Raw genomic sequence first — 20,754 nt, forward strand, 5'->3', positions numbered from 1 at the left:
AAATTCATCATAATGCTTTCTGAGACTGCGTGCGTTAAAGTGTATAGCAGTATGATGATAAGAAAGCAGATACGGCAGTTCCTGTGTGCTGACGTACGACATAGTGGCACGTGGATGTAAATTTTCTATCACTGAGCAGTGAAGACGGCGAGATCCGTCTCGTTACGAATCCTGAAAACCTTGCTATCGGTTGTCTTACGCGCTTTGATTACGCAGTCATCAGTCCACAGGAACTGCCAGTTGTTTTCCCTTTTGAGCGAGAGTGATTTTGCGAACAGCCGTTTGTTTTCCTGGGTGAGGTGCTCGTTCACATACAGGGGTGATGCATCGTTTGCCGGAAAGCCAATGTTGGACGTCTGAAGTCGCGCTTTGCGGGCCTTAGAAACGAAGTCTGCTTTTTTTGCACGTGAGCAAAATCTAGCGATTATATGTTTTGCGTCTGAGGACGCGGGTACGCGATGAACGATGTCAATGTCGCTCTCATTGATGGGACACTCTATTTTGTTACCGATTTCTTGAATTATCGCGAGGCAACTTTCACCTTTAGTGCATGGAATGCCTTTCACTTCGATGTTGTTCTTGCGAGAGTACTGCTCGAGTTCCGACACTCGCCTTTCGAGCTCCTCATTCCGCACAGCCATAGCTTTGTTTGCAGCTCTGAGTTGATCACGTTCTTTTGTCAACGTTTCTACAGTTCCGTCCATAAACGTCAGACTGCGGCGAAATTCTTCGATTTCCTTTCTGAGCTCTTCGACTACTACAGGGCCAGTGTCAGCCATTAGGCTAGCTTTCACCTTACTTGTTACATCTTCTAAAACCTCGGCGATTTTCCCTTGGAATAGGCCTTCAAGCATGTCAAGACGTTTAGCAAGCTCAACGTTTGTAGGCATTGCAACCAACACGGATACAACAAACTATTGCAAACAAACAACTTCAATTGCAGCAGCAGTCGCGTCAATGAGGAGCTAACAGAGTAACCAAGACGTAAATGCAGACCTGGAAATGGGCGAGGCTTAGATTGGTGCGTTCACCGGCGCGACCGCTGCTGCTAGAGTGATGATCCGCCACCGCTGACCGGCCTTTATAGTTTCCCGTGGATTCCAAGTCGTCGTTCGATGCGCCGTTCACAGCACTTGGAGCACGGCCTGCGCAGGTGCTGCAGCAGGCACGCTCTCGAGTGTTGATCCGCAAGTCAGTAGCGAACGTCCAGGGACCTGGAAATGGGCGAGGCTTAGATTGGTGCGTTCACCGGCGCGACCGCTGCTGCTAGAGTATGTATGTATGTATGTATGTATGTATGTATGTATGTATGTATGCATGTATGTATGTATGTATGTATGTATGTATGTATGTATGTATGTATGTATGTATGTATGTATGTATGTATGTATGTATGTATGTATGTATGTATGTATGTATGTATGTATGTATGTATGTATGTATGTATGTATGTATGTATGTATGTATGTATGTATGTATGTATGTATGTATGTATGTATGTATGTATGTATGTATGTATGTATGTATGTATGTATGCATGCATGTATGTATGTATGTATGTATGTATGTATGTATGCATGCATGCATGCATGCATGCATGCATGTATGTATGTATGTATGTATGTATGTATGTATGTATGTATGTATGTATGTATGTATGTATGTATGTATGTATGTATGTATGTATGTATGTATGTATGTATGTATGTATGTATGTATGTATGTATGCATGCATGCATAATCAGCCTACCAAATGCGTGGCCCTGGGAGGCAACGCAAACGCTCCATCCCCTGCCTCCTTAGTTCGGGGATAACCAACCCATTTTAACAACTTCGCACACCACCAAACCATTGTCAAATTTTAGTGAGCGAATTGTGACAAGCGTTTATACTACCTTATGAGAAATATGTTACGTTAGCGGAGCGCATATTTGACGCTGGGTTCGGAGTGCTAAACCCCCAGAATATACCCAGGATTATTAGCATCGGTATAAAAAAAGTTGATCAATCGGAAAGCGACATATCACTAACAAACCACGGCACAAGCGAAACAACGCTCTAGCCGGCAATGGCCGAATCGATCGGAGGCGGGAGCCAGCTACGCATCCGGCATAAAGAGAATAGCCGACTATTTCTGCTATAATCACGCCCAAGAGAACCACAAGCGGAGCATGCTGACTTGGTGTTAAGGTGTTTTGAATCGAAAGCAGATCGAATGGTGCAAGAATTCCCAATCGAAGGACGCGGATTGGGCGCCGAATCCAAAGGGAGCACCTAGCGTGCGTATGATCAAAACATTTTTAGGCTCGTTTCTCAACCAGCCTAAAACGCTTCTGAAGCACACTTCAAAAATATTTTTCAAACCTTACGGCGCAAGTAAACCTTTAAAATGGCTCTGTAGGCCACACTTTCCCAGTGGACAAGTTTTGGGAAAGGACTACAGCTGAGAACAGCTTGGCTGGATTCGCACAACGACGAAGGCTCCCCGTTTGCTAAGTGGTGAATGGCTGTTTAGCAAACGCGCTTACCGCTCCCGCGTTTATTGCACCCGCCCAAGTGTTTCCGACTGCCTGCACATCATCAATGGCAGGCACGTGCCTCAAAGCGAGAATTCTCAGGTGCTGACAGATAAAGCTTCCCCTTACTATGGAGAACCCAGCAGGGGACAGCTTCTTGTAGCGGGTGACCTTCTTCTAACAAGCCTAGAGCAAGCCTCGAGTCTAACAAGCCTCGAGATGGCCAGAGCGACCTCCTTTTTACGGGGCCACCTTGAAACGACGTGCTGAAATGACGGCGATGACCATGTGCAAGAGCAACACCAGCAATTTCGGGCTAAAACTGCAACTGAAACCTCTCTCGAAACGCTCTTACCACTCGAGAGAGCTCCAGTATTAAAAACACCTTTAAAGGTTGCACAAGTGTTCGACATTATTGCTGAATACACATATCGGGACGCAGCAGAAACTTTAGTGGCTGGGGCAGTTTTTCATCAAATATCAATTACCACAGAAACCGAAGTGGTGTTTGATCGTTTGCACAGCGGCGACCCTGCGGGAAATGGACAGCTGCACTTTTTTCTTTGCAAATACAAGTGCCCACTATACGAACGGGCCGGCGGCCCAGGCAGTTTCGAGCACACCGGCGCACACACAAGCCATGCGTCTCCACAGCTATGTCCGAGTTCTGCTCGCCCTCGCCTTTTATGCGAGGGTTCACTCCATGGACTGCCCTTCGATCCCGATTCCTCGTAAGCGTCGCTCCTGGGTTGAGCTGCCAAAGGCGGCAAAAACTCCAACCACCTAATTTTGTATCATGGCTTCCAGGGTAACATGACTGCAATTGTACAGCCGCGGGGCTGCTGGTAAAGTTTCACAAATGTGCCGTTTGTTTTTAAGATATCGCTTGTCGATATACCTTGTTTATACAGATGCAATTGCAATCCGGTAGTTTACTGTAAGCGTTTATTTTTCATTTTGCAAGAATCAATACCCTAACATTCAAAATAACCGAGAAATACAAAGAACTGAGGCATTTCTGCTACAAAAATTTAGATATTCCCGGAAGAATATTTGGTAAAGAGAAATATTTGAGATTGCTTACATATTCTCCTGGCTGCATTTAAATGCTCCGTACGCACTATTAGGTGTGTCAGTCTCACCGCATGTGAAACGACTGGCATCTGCGCCGAAATGCATACCTGGCGCAATTAACAAACTTGTCGTTAAATTCCCCTGAATGCAAATTGCGGGTGGAAGCATATTTAAAAAATACAAAATATAAAACTAGAAATCTAAAAGTAACTAACGAAATCACAAAATTGTATCACTGGTAGGCTAACGCCCTCTATCTTCCCAAGAATTTCAAAATTTCCAAATTTAACATATCTCATAGTTATAACAGTTTATTTGTAGATCAGTGAACAATACATTTAAGAAACACAAAATGAAAAACAAAATGACTTCCAAATGCACTGGAGAAATCAAGAATCTATGTTATACTTAGATCGCTTGATTATGATACGTTAAAAAGCCGTCAAACACAGACATGCACGCAAAAAGTAAGAAGAAAACCATCTAATGACTCCTATCTGCCTCTGAATGACTCCTATCTACCGGGGAGACAGAAAATTTTATTGAGCAAGGATTCGGGAGCGTTTGCTTATGTGCTGTCCGGGCTGTCGTAGCCCTGGCCACAAGCCGGACTTAATACTCAGGGTGACAGCTTGGCTGTAGTATCTCCCTCTGCTCCGACAATGCGGAGACGTTCAGGGGCTGAAAGTGTGGTTTTTTGCGCAGTGGAATATTATGCTGAACGAAGGTTTAAAGCGTGAGAAAAGAACGAAGGACGAAAGTGGTGACACGGACAAGTGCAGTGCAGCGCTTCTCTGTGTCACCACTTCATTCCTTCGTTTTTTTTTTCTGCTATAAACTTTTGCAAACCAACCAACCGAACAACCAACCAACTAGTCTGAACTTTCACGAATAGTACGTCTTACAGGATTTCAGGCTATCGGCAGAATTTACGTTCAGCTTAATATTGCGTGGTACATGCATACGGATTACGGGGAGGACATTACCTGATAGAGGCTGTCTCAGCGCGAGGTTTTGGCCCTCGGTTACAGAAAAGTTCCAGCAATGGGACTCGGGAAAGTCTATTTCCCGGTTAGATAGTATTAGCTAATTTCCTGGTAAATCTAAAGAGGTAAAGAGGTCCACCCCTCCCAGCCCCATCCCCCCCTTCGGTATGAGAAACTCGGTGAGAAAGGTAGTGGTGTGTTGATGAGAAAAATTATTGCCGTGAATGCTGAGTGGGCCGGAGCGCGCACGATGTCCACCCCGAAGGCCTGAGCATGTCGCTTGAGTGTTGTGGGACCTCACTGCGGGCCGCGCCTTGGGAAGCAGTTAGTAGGATCTCACACGTGGGTTGGGTGAGAACGAGTGAAATAGACAATTCTTCAGTGTTCCGGGAGGAGGTTGTCGGGATTTAGCCGCGGCTGGTGATTGCGCTTTTGGAGGTCGCCATGGTCTTCACGGTTTCACTATGCGCTTAACTGGCCGCTTCTCTGAAAATCACGTCGGAGCGTCTGCTGTAAAACTTTTGAGGGCTTTGCTTCGGGCTGCTATACGAACTGGGTGGCGGTCAGGGGCATATTTCTGGGGAAGGGAGACAGAGAGAGACTGGCGCCAAGCGCGGGGGATGGACATTACTTGAACATGTTGATACGTTGAAAGATGGCACAGCATGCCTTGGTTTGGGCTAGTCCAAGACAGTGACTGGAAAGGTGTCCTTCGATGAGTTCTTGAATGGTGTTGTGGAACCCCATGCTAGTATGTTGGGGGTAGACACACCCATCAGAAGACCCAGAGGCGGTTTGATTATTTTACGGATGAGGCGAGTACGTTTCTCTTTCATGCCTCGGTGCCGGCTGGTGATTTGACGAATCATATGTCTTACCATATCAGCCGCTGTACTGAGACCGAAGAGAGATTTCGGAGGTTGACTTAGAAGCTAAGGGACATAATTTTGGGAGCCTGCGCCGGGTGAATGGATATAATGAGCTGTTTGATGGTCAAATGTTAAGCGGCTATGCTCGTAAACGTTTATTTATTTTGAATTTCGGGGATAACACCGAGGCCACTTACTTCACTTGCTTGGGCATAGGCATTCACTGTGTCAGCAGCAACTTGGAGCGTTTCTTGCATGCCACGGAGAGGATCGGTGCTCTTCCTTAGGGTAATGTCATCTCAATAAAGGACACTTCGAAGGTTCGGCATTTGCTCTAAGCCAGCGGGAAGGCTAATGAATGCGATGTTGTACAGGGCAGCAGACAGCGCACATGTCTGGAGCGTGAGATGACTGCTCAGTTGGACTGCTTTAGAAGGGAGGTCTCCTAGTCTGAGCATAGTTCGACAATGTCTGAGAAAATCAGGGAAAGATATTTCGTTTTATCTATCCGATTTAATCTCAACTTCCACCTGGCATCAAAAGGGACTGGTACAGCTTTCATGTTAAGCAAAAACTATGTTTCACAAGATGTTTTACAGACATGAACTGCACGCTAAAAAGAAAGCGGCGTTATCAACATGTTACAAAAGGAAAACCAAAAAAGTAACATCTTTTGATAACACACCATACAACAGTCAGTCCGCACAAAATCCACAAGGAAAGTCCACACAATGACAGTAATGTCACACAGGAAACTAATCAGCACGTCTTCCTACGAAAGTGCGGGCGCAAGCGATTTGTTTGTATCAGCCGATGCTCCTCAAAGGTGGTTCACTCGGATGAAGTCTTAGGAGTGGAAGATGATAAAAATCCCCACGACAGAAGGCCTGCCCACTTTAGGGTGATGACCCATGTGGGATAAAAGTAGTGGGGGGGGGCGAGCTATGAATTTTAATTATGAATTCACGTGGTGTATTTTAAACGTGAAATTTTTGTGCTATACAATGTTTCAACGTGGTTCAAGTCTTATCAATTATAAAGTCGGCTTTATTAGTGTGACTCTAGCCGACCGGTCGTAGGTACAGATATCCGTTGACCTCGCAATTCTGAAAGGCCTCTGTGACCTTCGTTTTATATATAAGTTTAAAAAGGTGGCGTCAGATAAATTGTTTTTATATGCCCGAGCATGCGGTTAGCGTTCGCGCTTCCGTGGCTCATGTGATTGTTCCAAGATCAGCAGAGCGTATGACACCGGGGTATAAATACAATGTTACGGTTTTCTCAATAGTGTTTAAGTAATCTCGTGTCAGTAATAAGCCAGTTTGATTGAGCCGACCAAGAACCGAAGCGTGGGCAACATGATCAAAGGCCCTCCTAAAATCCAGGGCTCAGGCGATTATTTCTTCTTTTAGTCGAAGGAACAAGTTCAGGGTGCTGAGACGTCAACACAGATACCTGTTACCTGCGATCTGTACGCTATTTTCTGAATGCTGCTGGTATCTCTTGGGGATAATTCTCCCTTGTACATTCGCAATAAAGGATGTGAGTAGAATTGGTTTGAGGTTTTCGATCTGTGGAGATGTATTTGGTTTAAGGATGTAACGTACTTTAGCTGTCTTCTAGTGCGTGGGCAGGTCCCAGACGGCTACAGCTTATTGAAGTAGGTGAGCAGAGTCGCTTTTTCTTCGACCCTACCCTGGCGAGAACCTCGTAAGTGGCCTGGTCGGGTCCGGGAGCACTGTTTTTTGTTTGCATTCAGCCAATGCATACCTCAGTTCATAGAGGTGGATATTCCGATCGAAGGACTCATTGGGTGTGCCTGGGTAGCGCAGTGGAAGATGAGCTATTTCTGCTTGAAGATGATTGTCCTGAAGGTGCTGGATAAGTTAATCAACCCCGCTTTGCTGATGAGGGGTTCAAGTATTGTTGCGACCGGGTGGGCCGACTCGAGCCGAGCTCCGTCGCCTCCGGCATACGTTTGGTAGCGTGGTGTGTTGCGAGCGGCCAGCCACTGTTGCAGCCGTGAAGAAGTCCAGAAACCGTAGGCTAACGTAACTGTTTACTTCATATAGAGAGGTGAGCCGAAGCCAAAGAATAACGCCCCGACCGGCGAGGTAACAGTACAGGACTCGAGCAGAGTGACAGCAAGGATTTACTGCGCAAACAGGAATGGAGTACAGCGCTTGGAGGGGTCTTATTTATACCCAAAGAACTAACGGTCGAAACAAGCGTTCCCTCTAGATTGCGCACACGCCACCAACGTCACAGACACACAACACACTCTTCCCCGAGTTCGTGAGCAGTCGTTAGCAGCGGCGCACGCTGAGCCGGAGAGAGGGGAGAGAGGAGGACTCCGCTGCCATCGTGGGTCCTTGTGTCCTTGAAGCGCGTTGAGACGTGCTTCGCCGGTAACCGTCGAAGTTTGAAACGCGCCGAAAGGGAAGCGTCTGAACCGGGCTTGTCGAAGCGTGAAGACATGAATCACCGACACAGTGGGGCTTGTCTGAAAGGCGCACGTAGTGGAGGCTTCGCCGCACAGCCGAGGAGTATTGAAACGAAGCCCGATGGCGGCCGATTCTTCTTCTTCTCCGCCGGGGTTCCGAGATCCCGATGGATAAGTGTCTTAAACCGTTGTCCGGAGGGACGCTTTCAAAGTGAAGTGCTCGGCAGACGATCGACTCCAGGCCTGGGCTGTACGACACCGCGGTGGAGCTTCACCGGGCCGGTCACTCGACGGGTAGTGGCTCCCCAAGAACGTCTCTGGCTTGGTCAGGCAAGCGACCGAACAGCACAGGAAGACAACCGCATCGCCGGCAAGTGTGAAGACAAATCCACACTGAAGCTCTAGCAGGCTTTAGTTGCTGAAGAATACGCAAATAACTAACTACACTAGTCATAATTTAGCCCAGCAATACTTTAGACAAGTGAACAAACTTGAAAAGTTACATTTCGCGTGATTGGAAATGTCCCACACACAAAAAAAACGTAATTGTGAAGGGCGAACCCTGCTCCAGGAAAAAGAATGAAACTGCGAAAGTCAGGCGTCTACAAGCCACTTCTCGCGCTGAAAGCTGCGATTTGAGCTCTCGTCATTGCCCTGAGCCTTCCCCTCTTTAAATCGCACCTTAGGTGCGCCTGCTCTCCGAAAGCAACTGAGACCCGTCGAGAGGTCTTCTTCCGAGACGTATTTCTAGCGCGCGGAGGAGACTGTTATAATTTTCACCGCTCGAGAACGGCGTGCGCTTTTGTTCTCGGCCGCTCCGAGGTCAGCTGAGACCCGGCGCAAAGCGAGCGTGCGGCGCTGCCACTCCGGGGGCGCGCATGAGAGCTCTCGCCGCATTTGTTTGCGAGACTATGGTCAAGCGAACAGCGCAGGTTGTTTTCGCTCTCCTTTCCGGCTGTCAAGGCCAATTTAGGCACGGGTGGCACGGTCTCTGAAGACGGTTCAACGCCAGGCGCCACCGGAATGGCTACGTGCTCGGCTGGCCGTTGCCTGACGAGTATTTAAGTTTCAGGTGGAACGCTAGCGACTCGCTCCGTTGCGGCACCGTCACTACGCTTAGCTTCACCGTGAACATCGTTCAGTGTCTCCACTGCCGGCTCTGCCCCAGCGTTGCTAAGTTCTGAACTCGCGTCCAGAGAAACACCCTTCGTTTCAACGGACTCGTGTTTTCTCCTTTCACTGACGTCACAGTTTTGGCTTTCCCGCAGGATGCCATTAGCTTGTGAGCGGCGCGCATTCCGATTGGTAGCCGTTTTCAAAGCCTCCCGTGAACCTGACCACGCTGACACATCTATGCTTACAGTAGGGGCCTTACACAAAGTGTACTTACGCTGCCCTCTGTCGTGAGTCTCCGGAAATGCCCCATCCTCGCTCTCTGTCTGAGTCTCGCCATTCCTCTCAGAGGTGGTGACCCTATCGTTACTCGAGCTTTTCGCAGCGAGCCCAGCTGGTTCTTTCCTCGGCAGTTTCTCAAAATTGTACCCCTTTTCGCGTAACAGCTGGTCCGACCTGTTTGAGAATAGGTACCTGTATTCCGGAAGAAGTTGTGGGGATACTGCCGCCTGCTTGACAAGTTCACCGATCAGACCTCCGATGCTGACCCTAGCAATCGGCAGGCGCACGTCTCGGGCTTCCACGGCCTGCTTCACCCAAACACACTGTCCCGTCTGCTGATCCCGTTCAACGTACGAAGGGTGGATCATGTCTACTGTCGCCGCGGAGTCGCGAATAACTCAGCACGGTTTACCTTTTACCACTAGCTCACGTACGTACGGCTTTAGAAACTGCCTTCTAACTTGTCGTGCTCTCCGAAAGCCTTTGCCTTTTTCAGCCACTCCTCCATGTTATCCCTCAGCTTGTAGGCGAACACCGAGTACGACTCACCATTATCTTTCTCGGCTTCGCGGAATTGCTGGCGAAACGCCTCTTGTGACAGCCTGTACGTACGCAAGAGGCTCGACTTGACTTTCGGGTAGTAATCCGCCTTCTCCTTTTTCAAGCGGGCCATCAAGTCTGATGCTTCACCTGGCAAAAGCGTAAGCAGCTTTTGCGGCCATGAGTCTCGGCTAAAGTGGGCCCTCTCGCACGTACGCTCGAAGTTGACCAAAAAAAGACCGATGTCATCTCCTATCTTGTGGGTCGCATTAGGTCAGTCATTCGTAGCGTAGGCCGCTCAGTCGCCGCAGACTACACGCTAGGCGCGCTGCTGTCACTGTCACGCCTAGATCAAGATGCCTAGATCATAGAGTTTCTCACTAACTCTATGGCCTCGATGTCAAGACACTCCATGTCCAGCTCATGCTGTCGCTTCTGTTCTCGCCTTCTATCCTAGCGTTCCTCTCCTCAGTTTCTTTCCTCGCGTTCCTCTTCTCGCTTTCTTTCCATGCGTTCCTGTTCTCGCTTTCTTTCCTCGCGTTCCTGTTTCTGCCTCTCGAGCTCCTGTTCTCGCTTTTAGATGCGACGCTGAGAGCATCTCTTGTCGGCGGCCCTGTCATTCCTGCGTGCATCCGTCGTCGTCGTCGGCGGCGGCGTCCGCACTCTCCTCCACCCCTCTCCTCTCCCATAGCGAACACTCTCTCGCAAGGGGCACTGGATTCGATTGGCTTGGCTTGAATTGGATTGAATTTGGATTGGATTGGATTAAAGTGGATTGTGTTGGATTGTGTTGCGTCATAGCCGCGGCAGACGCACTGGCGCCGGCGCGTGCCCAGGTGAGAGCGAACCCAGGTGAGAGCGTGCCCAGGTGAGAGCCAAGCGCGCTCTCACTCCGCCGGTGGGCGGCGCTGCGCGTGGTGCTGCGCATGTGCAGTACTCTCTCTCTCCACGGTCTCCTCTCCTTCGGGCGCGCTGCGCATATAACCGGTGTTCCGCTCTCCGGCGGCCTTTCGGTCGACTGTTGCTCTCTGATTGCGCTTGAACCACCTTCAGCGTCGCATCACAACAGGGTTCCCGCGAGGGGAGGTGGGCGTAATTTTTTCTCCTCGCGTTCCTCACGCTGGCGCTCAGCCTCTGCAGCCTGACGTTTAGCGGTCTCCCTGCCATTGATCATCTCAATGCACTCAGACAGCTCGACATCATCAGCCCCAACAGCGAGTATGGCCTGTATCAGCTCTGGCCTTCTCAGCGCGTCCGTAACATCCAAGCTCAACTCTTTTGCAAGCTTCAACAACTGCGGTTTTTTTAACGCCTTCAAATTCATGGCCGGTCTAGAGCACTGCGTTTCCACTGCTCCAACAATGTTTTGCACGAATAACCCACGCGACAAAAACACACGTTCTACCAGCTATCATCAGAAGCCTGGTAAAACTCAGTGAAGAAAAGCCCTCCACTCCCCCTTTACCGCCGTGAATTCTGCGAAGTCCCAAGCCGCCTTGACGTCCGTGGTGTTGGATCTCGCACCGCTGCCTCCAGGTGTTACGAAGTTGCCATCCGACCGCTGCTAACCAGTTGTGTCGACCGGGTGGGCGCACCCGAGCCGTGCTTCGTCGCCTCTGCAATACGTTTGGTAGCGTGGTGTGATGCGAGTGGCCAGCCGCTGTTGCAGCCAGGAAGAAGTCCAGAAGCCGTAGGCTAACGTAGCTGTTTACTTCATAGCGAGAGTTCAGCCGAAGCCAAAGAACAAGGCCCCGACGGGTGAGGTAACAGTACAGGACTCGAGCAGAGTGACAGCAATGATTCACGTCTCAAACAGGAGTGGACTACAGCGCTTGGAGGGGTCGTATTTATACCCAAAGCGCTAACGGTCGAAACAAGCGTTCCCTCTAGATTGTGCACACGCCACCAACGTCACAGACACACACCACACTCTTTCCGGAATTCGTGAGCAGTCGGTAGCAGCGGCGCACGCTCAGTCCGAAAGAGGGGAAAGAGGAGGACTCTGCTGCGATCGTGGGGCCTCTCTGTCCTTGAAGCGCGTTGAGACGTGCTTCGCCGGTAACCGTCGAAGTTTGAAACGTGCCGAAAGCGAAGCGTCTGACCCGCGCTTGTCGAGGCGTGAAAACATGAGTCACCGACATGGTGGGGCTTGTCTGAAAGGCGTTTGTAGTGGAGGCTTCGCCGCAAAGCCGAGGAGTATTGAAACGAAGCCCGACGGCGGGCCGATTCATAACAGTTTACATAGCGCAGTAGTTCCATGTCTTGCGGGTAGAGATAGGGCCACGGGATAGGGCCTTGAAAGCTCTCGAACACCTTCAGCCTTTTTTCTCTGCTTAACGTCTGCCTGTACTCAGCGGCGGGTTGTGTGACTTGCGCAATCTTGTTAAGAATCTATCTAGTATGTAACTGACGCTTTTACCTGCGGGCAAAGCCAAGGCGTGTATCCTATACGCGAATGAGCTATGCGTCCACACTCAGGGTTTGATAGGACGCGGCTAGAGTCTGTGTTTGAGGTTTAACTTCCCGAACAAGGTCTTCTATCCGTTCCATAAAGGGTTGGTGAAGGCGTGAGGACCGAATTAGTTGGGGTTTCCGAAATGCGTCCAGAGTCGTGATGTGGCGGGGTGGTGTTTCGGAATGGACGTCCCCATTTCAATGTAATCATAAATAGGCGGATTAGAACTTGCCATAATTTTTCCATTCCATCCCTGGGTAGTGACAAAATTGAGCGCATTTCAACTCCCGGAATAGACTGGAAGTTCAATTTATTCCTTTAGTTCTTCAACGTATAAACGTTGTATTGTACCGAGTCATACTTGTGATGCTGCATCGAGTTACCGACGGAGGCAACATCAAGCTGCCGACATTATACGCGTTTAGAAATGCAAAATAATGCCAAACTTAACACCTCACACTAAAGTTAGGAATGGTAGGAGTTTGGTGACATACCTCATGCAGAAACGTTTATATAATCCACAAAGGTGAAGAATTCCCGCTACCGATTTGCATGTCCGCGATATTTTCGTGGTAAGGTCCCTTGCGCGGCGCGAGAGGAAGCCGTAATTACTTTTAGGCCTTCTTTTCCATCTTGTTGCGTAGCCTGTGGCATCCAACATGACTACCTGCTTCGCGCAGCATCCCACCAGCGTCATTACCCTGCTGTGGCTAATTCACACGCCTGTGCTGAATACCTTGTTAACATCTATTTGTACTCGGTATTGTTAGCTCAATTATTTCTAGTGCATTTAGTGCACGCGCAGTGATGCTATTGCACCTTCATTTCGTTTTTTCATTGTCCTTGTTCATTGTCCTTGCACTACCTCACCACTACCTTTCAATACAGGATATTGTTTAAGACCGCCCTCAATTTCTGCGTGCGAATTCACGTTTGTAGGCCAAAGGTGTGCCCCGACCAAAAGGTGTGCCCCGAGCCCTTAGTGGACGTTGTGGGGCCTTTATTGAGTGCTCGGAGTTTTTCACTTATGCCAAGAAATTGAACAAGACAAGCCCCTTCGGATTTGCTGAAGTTAAGAGCATACTTCATGACGCGGGTGTCTCCCAGTGACCTTCAACCGCTCTTCCCCCGCGTGGTCACGGTCCATTCTTCGTCTCCGAATTTTCTTAGGTGGTAAACGGTCTTCCTTGCCTGCCCTTCCCTTCTTTCGATATACACTCAATTACCCTGTAGCCACAGAGACGCCCCAAAGGTTCTTCGGTTGTCATTTCGTCGCACGCATGTCGAGCCGCATCTTTTCTTTATGTGGAATATAGTATCTTCCAGCCGAGTTTCTTTCCTGATTTAAGGAGCTCGATTTCTATATCTGCGCGCTTCACCCATCGCTAATTTTTGAGGGGACCCAAGGTTTTTCATTCGAATTATGTTGCCCGGGACGCCTAAGGGAATTGCATAGGGGTGATTATGAAAGAAAAAAGGGCTCGACAAATATTACAAACAGGATCCGCGTACAGAACCAGAAGTACTAAATTGTACATATACATATAAGCTTATCATGCAAGTTGAGACGTGGTATCAGCATTGAAACATGTGGCTATGTATACATTTTACGTTTTTACGGCACCACAGAAGTCGACCATTCCACAATTGCTTTGGGCATTGCTCTAGAACGTCGACCATTCCCACACGGTGCTCATCCTGAAGAATGGCACTAGCGCCGTTTAAAATGGTATTAGATTATTTGCAGACGCCGCGTATGCGAGCAGGATGTTGCACTGGGCGACAGTGCAATAGGTGATAGTATGTGTTGTTTTAAGAGCGGCGCTGTTTACGCTTGACTTCCATTCAAGCCTGGCTTCGATTAAAACCCGATGATGCAAAGTAGTGAGGAGGAAATTCCTAAGCCAAGAATTGTGGGGGGAAAGCGGCGAGAAGCCACGAGCAGGCGGGGGAAGTTCACAACACAAGAAAAAAAGAACGCTTTCCGGGGTCCGAATCGACCACGGGGAGCGGAGTCTATCCGATTGCGTTATCATCACATTCGGGACGCTCAGCAGTTACTTTGCAGGCCTAGTGCGGATGTTGGCTTTAGACTTTGGCTGAGTTGAAGTGGACATTGGTTTGGGCCATTGGCAGTTTGGATTTCTGACTTGAGGAGGTGGATTGTTGATCTTTATTTGACTCAATTTGCATGGAGAAGACCAACAACTCCTCTGTTTCCTCGGTCTTCAAATCTCAATTGCGAATGGGGCCTAATGTTTTCACAAAAATTGTTTAGACATAACATGTGTGTACGTGCGCGGAGTGTGTGTAGGCATCGACGCTTTAAATTAGATATTTATCCCTAAACACGCACAAACAAATTTGGTGCGTCATCGCGATAATCGCGAGTTTTTGTGTGGGAAAATAACCGTGCCCCTCTTGCCCCTCCCCACAAGAAAAGAGCGATTCACTGCGTATCCCATGTGTCACGCGCCACCCGGGCGTCTTTCTCGCGCAGTGGCGGATGCAGTGATGGAGGCTCACGGCTGCATGACCAAGATGAACAGACCGGTGAAGCCCGAGGAATACGATGTGAGTGCGCCCAGCTCGGCTATGGAAGCGACGCGAGGCAACGCCAACTAGTGTAATATTTTTAAGCCGTCTGCTGTTTGTCGCCGCCTTTCGCAGGTCACACCGCACACTGCACAGTCCTCTTCGAGAGGCAGAGGTCTTGTTTTCAAATCAAATCAAATAAAATCAAGTCAAATCAGTTCATTTGCATCACAGTGATGCGGGCAGGCTCGGGCGAAAAGTGAACAGCTGTTACTTGAGAAAACCCGAGCCCCCCTTGGGTACAAGGCATACATCAAGGCCACATCTCCCACCTTCCGCAATGCAGGCGCTTCATGTGACAAGCCCTTCATCCACTCAATTGGTAAAACAGATTGGTTAAAAACATGCATTTGTAAAATAACACCTATTACGCAACTACTTAGACACTACACTCTTAATCTGGTTCCATATAAGTTCCAGTTAAAAAGGGTGATCCATATATTTTATCTGGATCCGAACGAAAGAATAACTGGAACGAGGCATATAGGTGGATCTTATCTGGAACCGTCAGCTTGTTTTCTTTATGTTCGTGGTTTTTATCTGGAACCGAAGAAATGGGGTCATGCGATGTCGGCGGTTCCGGTTACTGTTCCACTTATGTCCCAGTAAACGGTTGGGGAGAGTGCGTTTGTATATTTTTTGCTCGTGTCTTGTTCCACATAACTCGTGCACGGCAGTGAAGTATGCACTCTTTCATGCATCAACTGGAACAATGAACCGCATATATATTAGGTGCTTCTTGGCCCAAGATGCACGTGCACGTTTAATATACACGAGCACACCGCACATAAAATTTAATGAACTTCGCCGACATCTATGAAACTGCCTTGCAGCAGTTAACTTTCATAATACGGCTATGCTGTAGTTTTAGTAATATCCTGTGACAGAAAACGAAATCCCACTTTTTTGTCAACGCCGTACAAAGCATTAAAAATGTCGAGTGGAGGATATCTTACGCAAAAGAAGAAATTGCAGGAACCCATTTCCAGGTGTTCTGCGGCACCCAAACCGCTTTCGTGAACATCGCATTTTTCTAATTTGAGGCGTCAAGCACAAAATCACCAGTGACTTCAATTTGAGAAGGACTAAACGACTTCCCTTTCTCCATATGCCGTTCGGGCAAAGCCATAGCTGTATAAGGGCTGAAGAATTCGTGGTGCTTTTGTGAACATCTTCATTACGAAATACTTGTTGAGGACATTACATTTTATGCATTTGGTTTACAAAGCTTCGCAGAAACAGAAACGGCAGTTTTTGTTCAACACTCAGTCATCATCTCGCTGTGGTGTAGTATGCGCTCATTGGTACTTAGTCCACGTTACTTATGTTGTGATGGGGTACATACATAATGGTAACCGACTGCGTCACATTTTACACCACACACATCATGCTACGCATGCAGTTATATGCTTAGAAGTTAGTTTTTGTATTTTGTCTCGTCCCGGCTAGTAATTTTCGCAAGCAAAAACGAAAGCCTCTTTGCAGGAGGAGAATGACACAAAACCCGGAGAACTAAATCTACCCCGTGGCATCTCCCTTACATTCTATATATTTATACTGAAATGGCATTCTTATTTCAAATTATGCATTTCAGTATCGCAAAAATTCGCAGTGTTACCCTAATGTTGTTACTTGCCGTAGTAATTCAAGTTCACCGAACCTGCCATCTCCTGCTGGACACTATTGGTGGTCATGAAGAAAAACTGCTGTAAAGCGGGCAGATGTATTATTACTCGCTAATTAGCGAGTAATCACACTGTGTTTACTATGCGGAAGTGGTTTTCTATAACGTGGGTATCAAAGAGCGTCGCAGTATATATTATTGGCATTGGAAATACTTGTTGTCAAGAGAACGCAGTCAATAAAGAAGCGTCGTTTTGTTTTCACTGCAAAGAACGAAATAAAGCTGTCATCAAAGTTTATGCACACATACCGCACGCGCTCACGGCCCGCGGAGAGAAACAACTTTAGCCCAACTAACGTGTTAAATTGGCTAATATCGGAGCTCTTTGTTCCAGCCTCAGAGCCGCGTAGACGTCCGCTTAGAGGCCTACTCCCATTTTCCAAAGCAAATATAAGCGATCAAGGGTGCCGAGCTTGTGATCTCTTCCGCGGACTGGTCACTGGCCACGGCGTGCATCGCCCCGCATCGCCCAAGCCACGGAGGAAGAAAAAGTTGGCCGAAACCATTACGAAACGACCGCCAATTCAGTGCGGCATGCCGTGCGCATGCGTTGACAGCCGCAAGGCAGACCTGCCCTTCAGGAGAGGAATTAACCAACCTCTTGGGCGGGTGAGGAGCATCGCTAGGCGGATGTGACGTCACGTTTGCTCGCAGCGTTCCCGCGCGGTATGTTTACATTTTTCCGAGTGCTGCCTACACGGCGTACGTGCCGTAGCGATTCAAGTAGTCGCGTTCGACTTACGCGGTCAACGCAAGAATTCATAAACTGGCGATGGCTGTCGCCCTGTCAGTCGTCGTTCAACAGCTCCAGCGTCTTCTGGCACAACAGCTTTGCAGTTATCTGTTACCATCGGCCGGTTACCAGTTACCATCGGCCGACCAGGTGAGTGTTTTTTGGCGGGTTTGCAATCAGTTCGCATATCTCCTACTGCAAAGCGTGCTTTCTGCTTGCAGCAGTTATATTAGCGACGTTTACGAAATTGTTAACGGCGCGTTCTCACCGTCTTGCATTATTGTTGCTGTTTATGCTGCTCTGTTCGCGTCTGTCGGCGATCGCAAGCTGTTGGCGGTTTGTTGCACGGCGCGGGAACCCGTCTCGCCCGTGGCGCTTCTTTGTCTCTTCTTCAATGTGGCGTCATTAACATCGCTTGTTATCCTTGGGCTAACCTATCTTAATGTTGTAACGAAAATGAACTTGCTGTGCGAACTGAGCGTGACAGAACGCTGTTGGCAAGGTTTTCGTGGGCGCGTGTGGTTCGTGAGGGCGTTGTAACACGCTGCTTTGGCCTCTTGCACCTCTTTCCTGCATCTAGTACTCTTGCTTGCCAGGAGTGCCTGCCAAGGGATGGTTGCTTCGTTATGTGTTTTCATATTTAATAGTGAACCACTCAGCGTTCTATAACTGATGCAAATGCAGGCGGAACGACCCCGATAACAACGCAGGGCAGGGGCAGTGCTTGTGTGGTCTTCTCTGTCGTTTGCCCTTCTTTTCAGTCGTCGTAGATTATTTACTGTTGCGTGAACGTTGTTTGATTCTTCACGTTTCATTTTTCTCTTGCAGCATCTCCTGACTGCAGTCACGGTGCCCCTAGCCTGCGTGCAGCACTCATCCTGCCATTCTAGTGGGAACTGATGTTCGCAGGCCACTTGTCACGACCTAACGGGTTCCCGCCCTTGCCTGGCTTATAATTGATGGTATACTTCAGATACACTGCTGCGTTCTCTCTGCATACATTTAAAGCGAGTGTTTACACTAACACAGCTGTGGATAGCCATGAAGACAGCAGCGTGTGTACTGGAAATGCCAGTGAAAACAAAACCAAACGATCTACAGATCTATGCCAGCTTGAACATTACAAATCTTTCAGCGAGTGTCAAAGCAATGGACAGCTGGGGATATCTCGTGCGCTAAATTGTGTTCTTCTTTCTGTTTGTTTTCTATTTGCTGGTATAAATTTACGAATTGATAGTATGAGTAAAGTAGACAGACAACAAAGTGATTGCGTTGCTCTTAGAAATGCCTTACACGAAATAAAACTGCTTCCTGCGAGTTCGCACTGCTCAGTGCGGGGAAAAAAGGTTCCGTATAACAAATAATTTGGTACACCCAAACCCATCTGTGATGAACATATGTCATGCATGGATTATTTAAGGGCATGTTCTTAGCTTTGGCAAAACAAGAAAGTGACCTCTTTCTTGTGCAGAAAACTAGTTTAGTTGTAATTTTGGCTCTTATCTGTCCAGTGTCAACAGGAATAGTAGCCTTGATGTGCGACTTTGCGGACACTTTCCTGTCACCTTCCTTCAATGTCACCACAGTGGTGGTGAAGACTCCTGGGCAGTCGAAATCGCATGATGACAGGCAGTTATATTCTACCACGAGAAGCACCCTCCACAAGCCATGAGGCCTTGCTCTGTTTTCAGCTGGGGCTCCTTTCGTTGCCAAGTGCCTTGGTCTTTTGGGGTAAAGCTCCCAAAACAGGGTGGTCTTGTCCCTGTTGGAATTGTCACGTTGATCATACTTTTCACCCACAGCTTTCCAGTTCATTTCACTTTTCTAACCCAATTCTAATGTTATTAGTGTAGGGAAATCTGGTGTCCAGCAGCTTGCGTTTCAAAGGGAATAGATGTAGCAACTACATCAAGCACTAGCTGATTCTGATGCTTAGTGGACTTTGCTGTGAGCCGTCCAAAGCACCACAAGGGGAAGCAGTGCTGGTCTTATGTAGTGTACTACTTTGGAGCTGCAAAATTACAATGCACCTTTTATTACAATGCACCTTTTTTACCTCAATTTTTTATGCTGCAGTGGAAATCATGCGAATACATGTTTGTAAATGTCCATTCCACCAACAAATTCACGGCATGCCTTGACAGTAGGCGCAGTTTTATGCATCTAGATAATCACCTGTACCCATTTATCACAGGCCTGCAATTTGCACATGGTCGGATTTAAGCACCCTAAATGTGGCAAGTGTAACCGACCGTTACACACAATCTTGAAAACTCTACCTTATCAACGCGAAAGCAATAAGTGGCCCATTGACTAAGAAGCCACTATCCGCTGTCTGTACTAGCACAACAGCTCCTAAACCGGCCGGCAGTGCAAAGAGTGGATTGAGTTCAAAACTTTGGGAAGAGTTCAAACCACATGGGAATCAAACCCAGGACATCCCTAGTGCTAGTCCAGCACCACATCCTTGACACCACTATAGCTCAGTGGGTCTAGCTGACTAAAGGTGGACCCAGGGAGCGCATTATGACCTTAAACTGAAAAAAAGTCCACAGGTACAAGCAACCCGACATACAATGAGTTTTAAATTTCTTGGCAATTCATTAGGCCAGCACATAGCCGTAACATCCCCACTCAGGTGAATTGGCCAGTCACGATGATAGCTGCTGTCAGAAGCTCATGGCTGTTTCACCAATTCCCGTTTGTCTTAAAACAATGCTGCTTAAATTACACACTGGCCAACTGCACCTCGAGTATATTTTACGCTCCTAGCATTCTGCAGTAGCCTTGTTTAGTGTTAAAGAACTACGTATTTGATCACATGTGAAGACTGCGATTTCTGTTAGAGCATTTTGTGCTTTCAACCTGAATTGGTTGACGCTCGTCAATTGAACACTGGCTGCAAACTTTTATTGTGGTGTAATTAACATAAAACCTGGATAGAGTAAAAATACTGAAGAGTAAATTATGCTAGGCTTATACATTGCACAGCGTAGCTGTAAACATCAAAATTCAACTTTTTAGGTTTCACGAGGAAAAGCTCAGCATAACTTGGGCCAGCTATGAAGGGTAACTGCAGTGTAGGGCTATAGGTTAAGTCAGGCCACCTATAAATCTTTGACATGCTTCGAAATCTTGGCACACAGGCATTTTTTTGGTTCTACCTAAACCAATGCTTTGGACTTTGGTGAAATGTTTTGTACGGGTTAAACTGCACAATGCAATTGCAAATAAGAATTGAACAAATGTCTGTTGTGTCCATTCGAGAATCCAGTGCTTGCCTAATATCGAAAATTGCATCCAGCAATCGATTCAAGAAATGTACTTGTATGTCCAAGAGACAAGCTCAAATAAAAAGTTACCCTACTTCAACTGCATTCCTTGCATATTTATTTATTTGAAAATATTTAGCATGAAAACAACAGAATGGTACCAACAGGCAGTGCTGTCACTTTTCGTGCTCT

The 20,754-nt window shown here is 47.8% G+C and overlaps 1 protein-coding gene and 1 long non-coding RNA gene across 2 annotated transcripts in view; both read left to right on the forward strand.

Annotated features, from left to right (window-relative positions):
- Nucleotides 1–3,135: 3,135 nt before the first annotated feature.
- The window catches only part of LOC144165205 (uncharacterized), a 98,849-nt gene continuing 81,230 nt past the window's right edge, over nucleotides 3,136–20,754 (forward strand). The window contains exons 1-2 of the mRNA XM_077695325.1: nucleotides 3,136–3,247; nucleotides 14,779–14,852. Of these exons, the coding sequence (XP_077551451.1) occupies nucleotides 3,157–3,247; nucleotides 14,779–14,852 (165 nt within the window). The 5' untranslated portion in view covers nucleotides 3,136–3,156. The remainder of the gene's footprint in view (nucleotides 3,248–14,778; nucleotides 14,853–20,754) is intronic.
- LOC144165207 (uncharacterized) lies at nucleotides 17,138–20,667 on the forward strand. The gene is made up of 2 exons (XR_013321409.1): nucleotides 17,138–17,440; nucleotides 18,119–20,667. It is a non-coding gene; the product is annotated as an uncharacterized LOC144165207 (long non-coding RNA).

This window comes from Haemaphysalis longicornis, unplaced genomic scaffold, assembly GCF_048455015.1.
Source record: "Haemaphysalis longicornis isolate Haplotype H1 unplaced genomic scaffold, Haemaphysalis longicornis Haplotype H1 scaffold_14, whole genome shotgun sequence".
NCBI lineage: Eukaryota > Metazoa > Arthropoda > Arachnida > Ixodida > Ixodidae > Haemaphysalis > Haemaphysalis longicornis.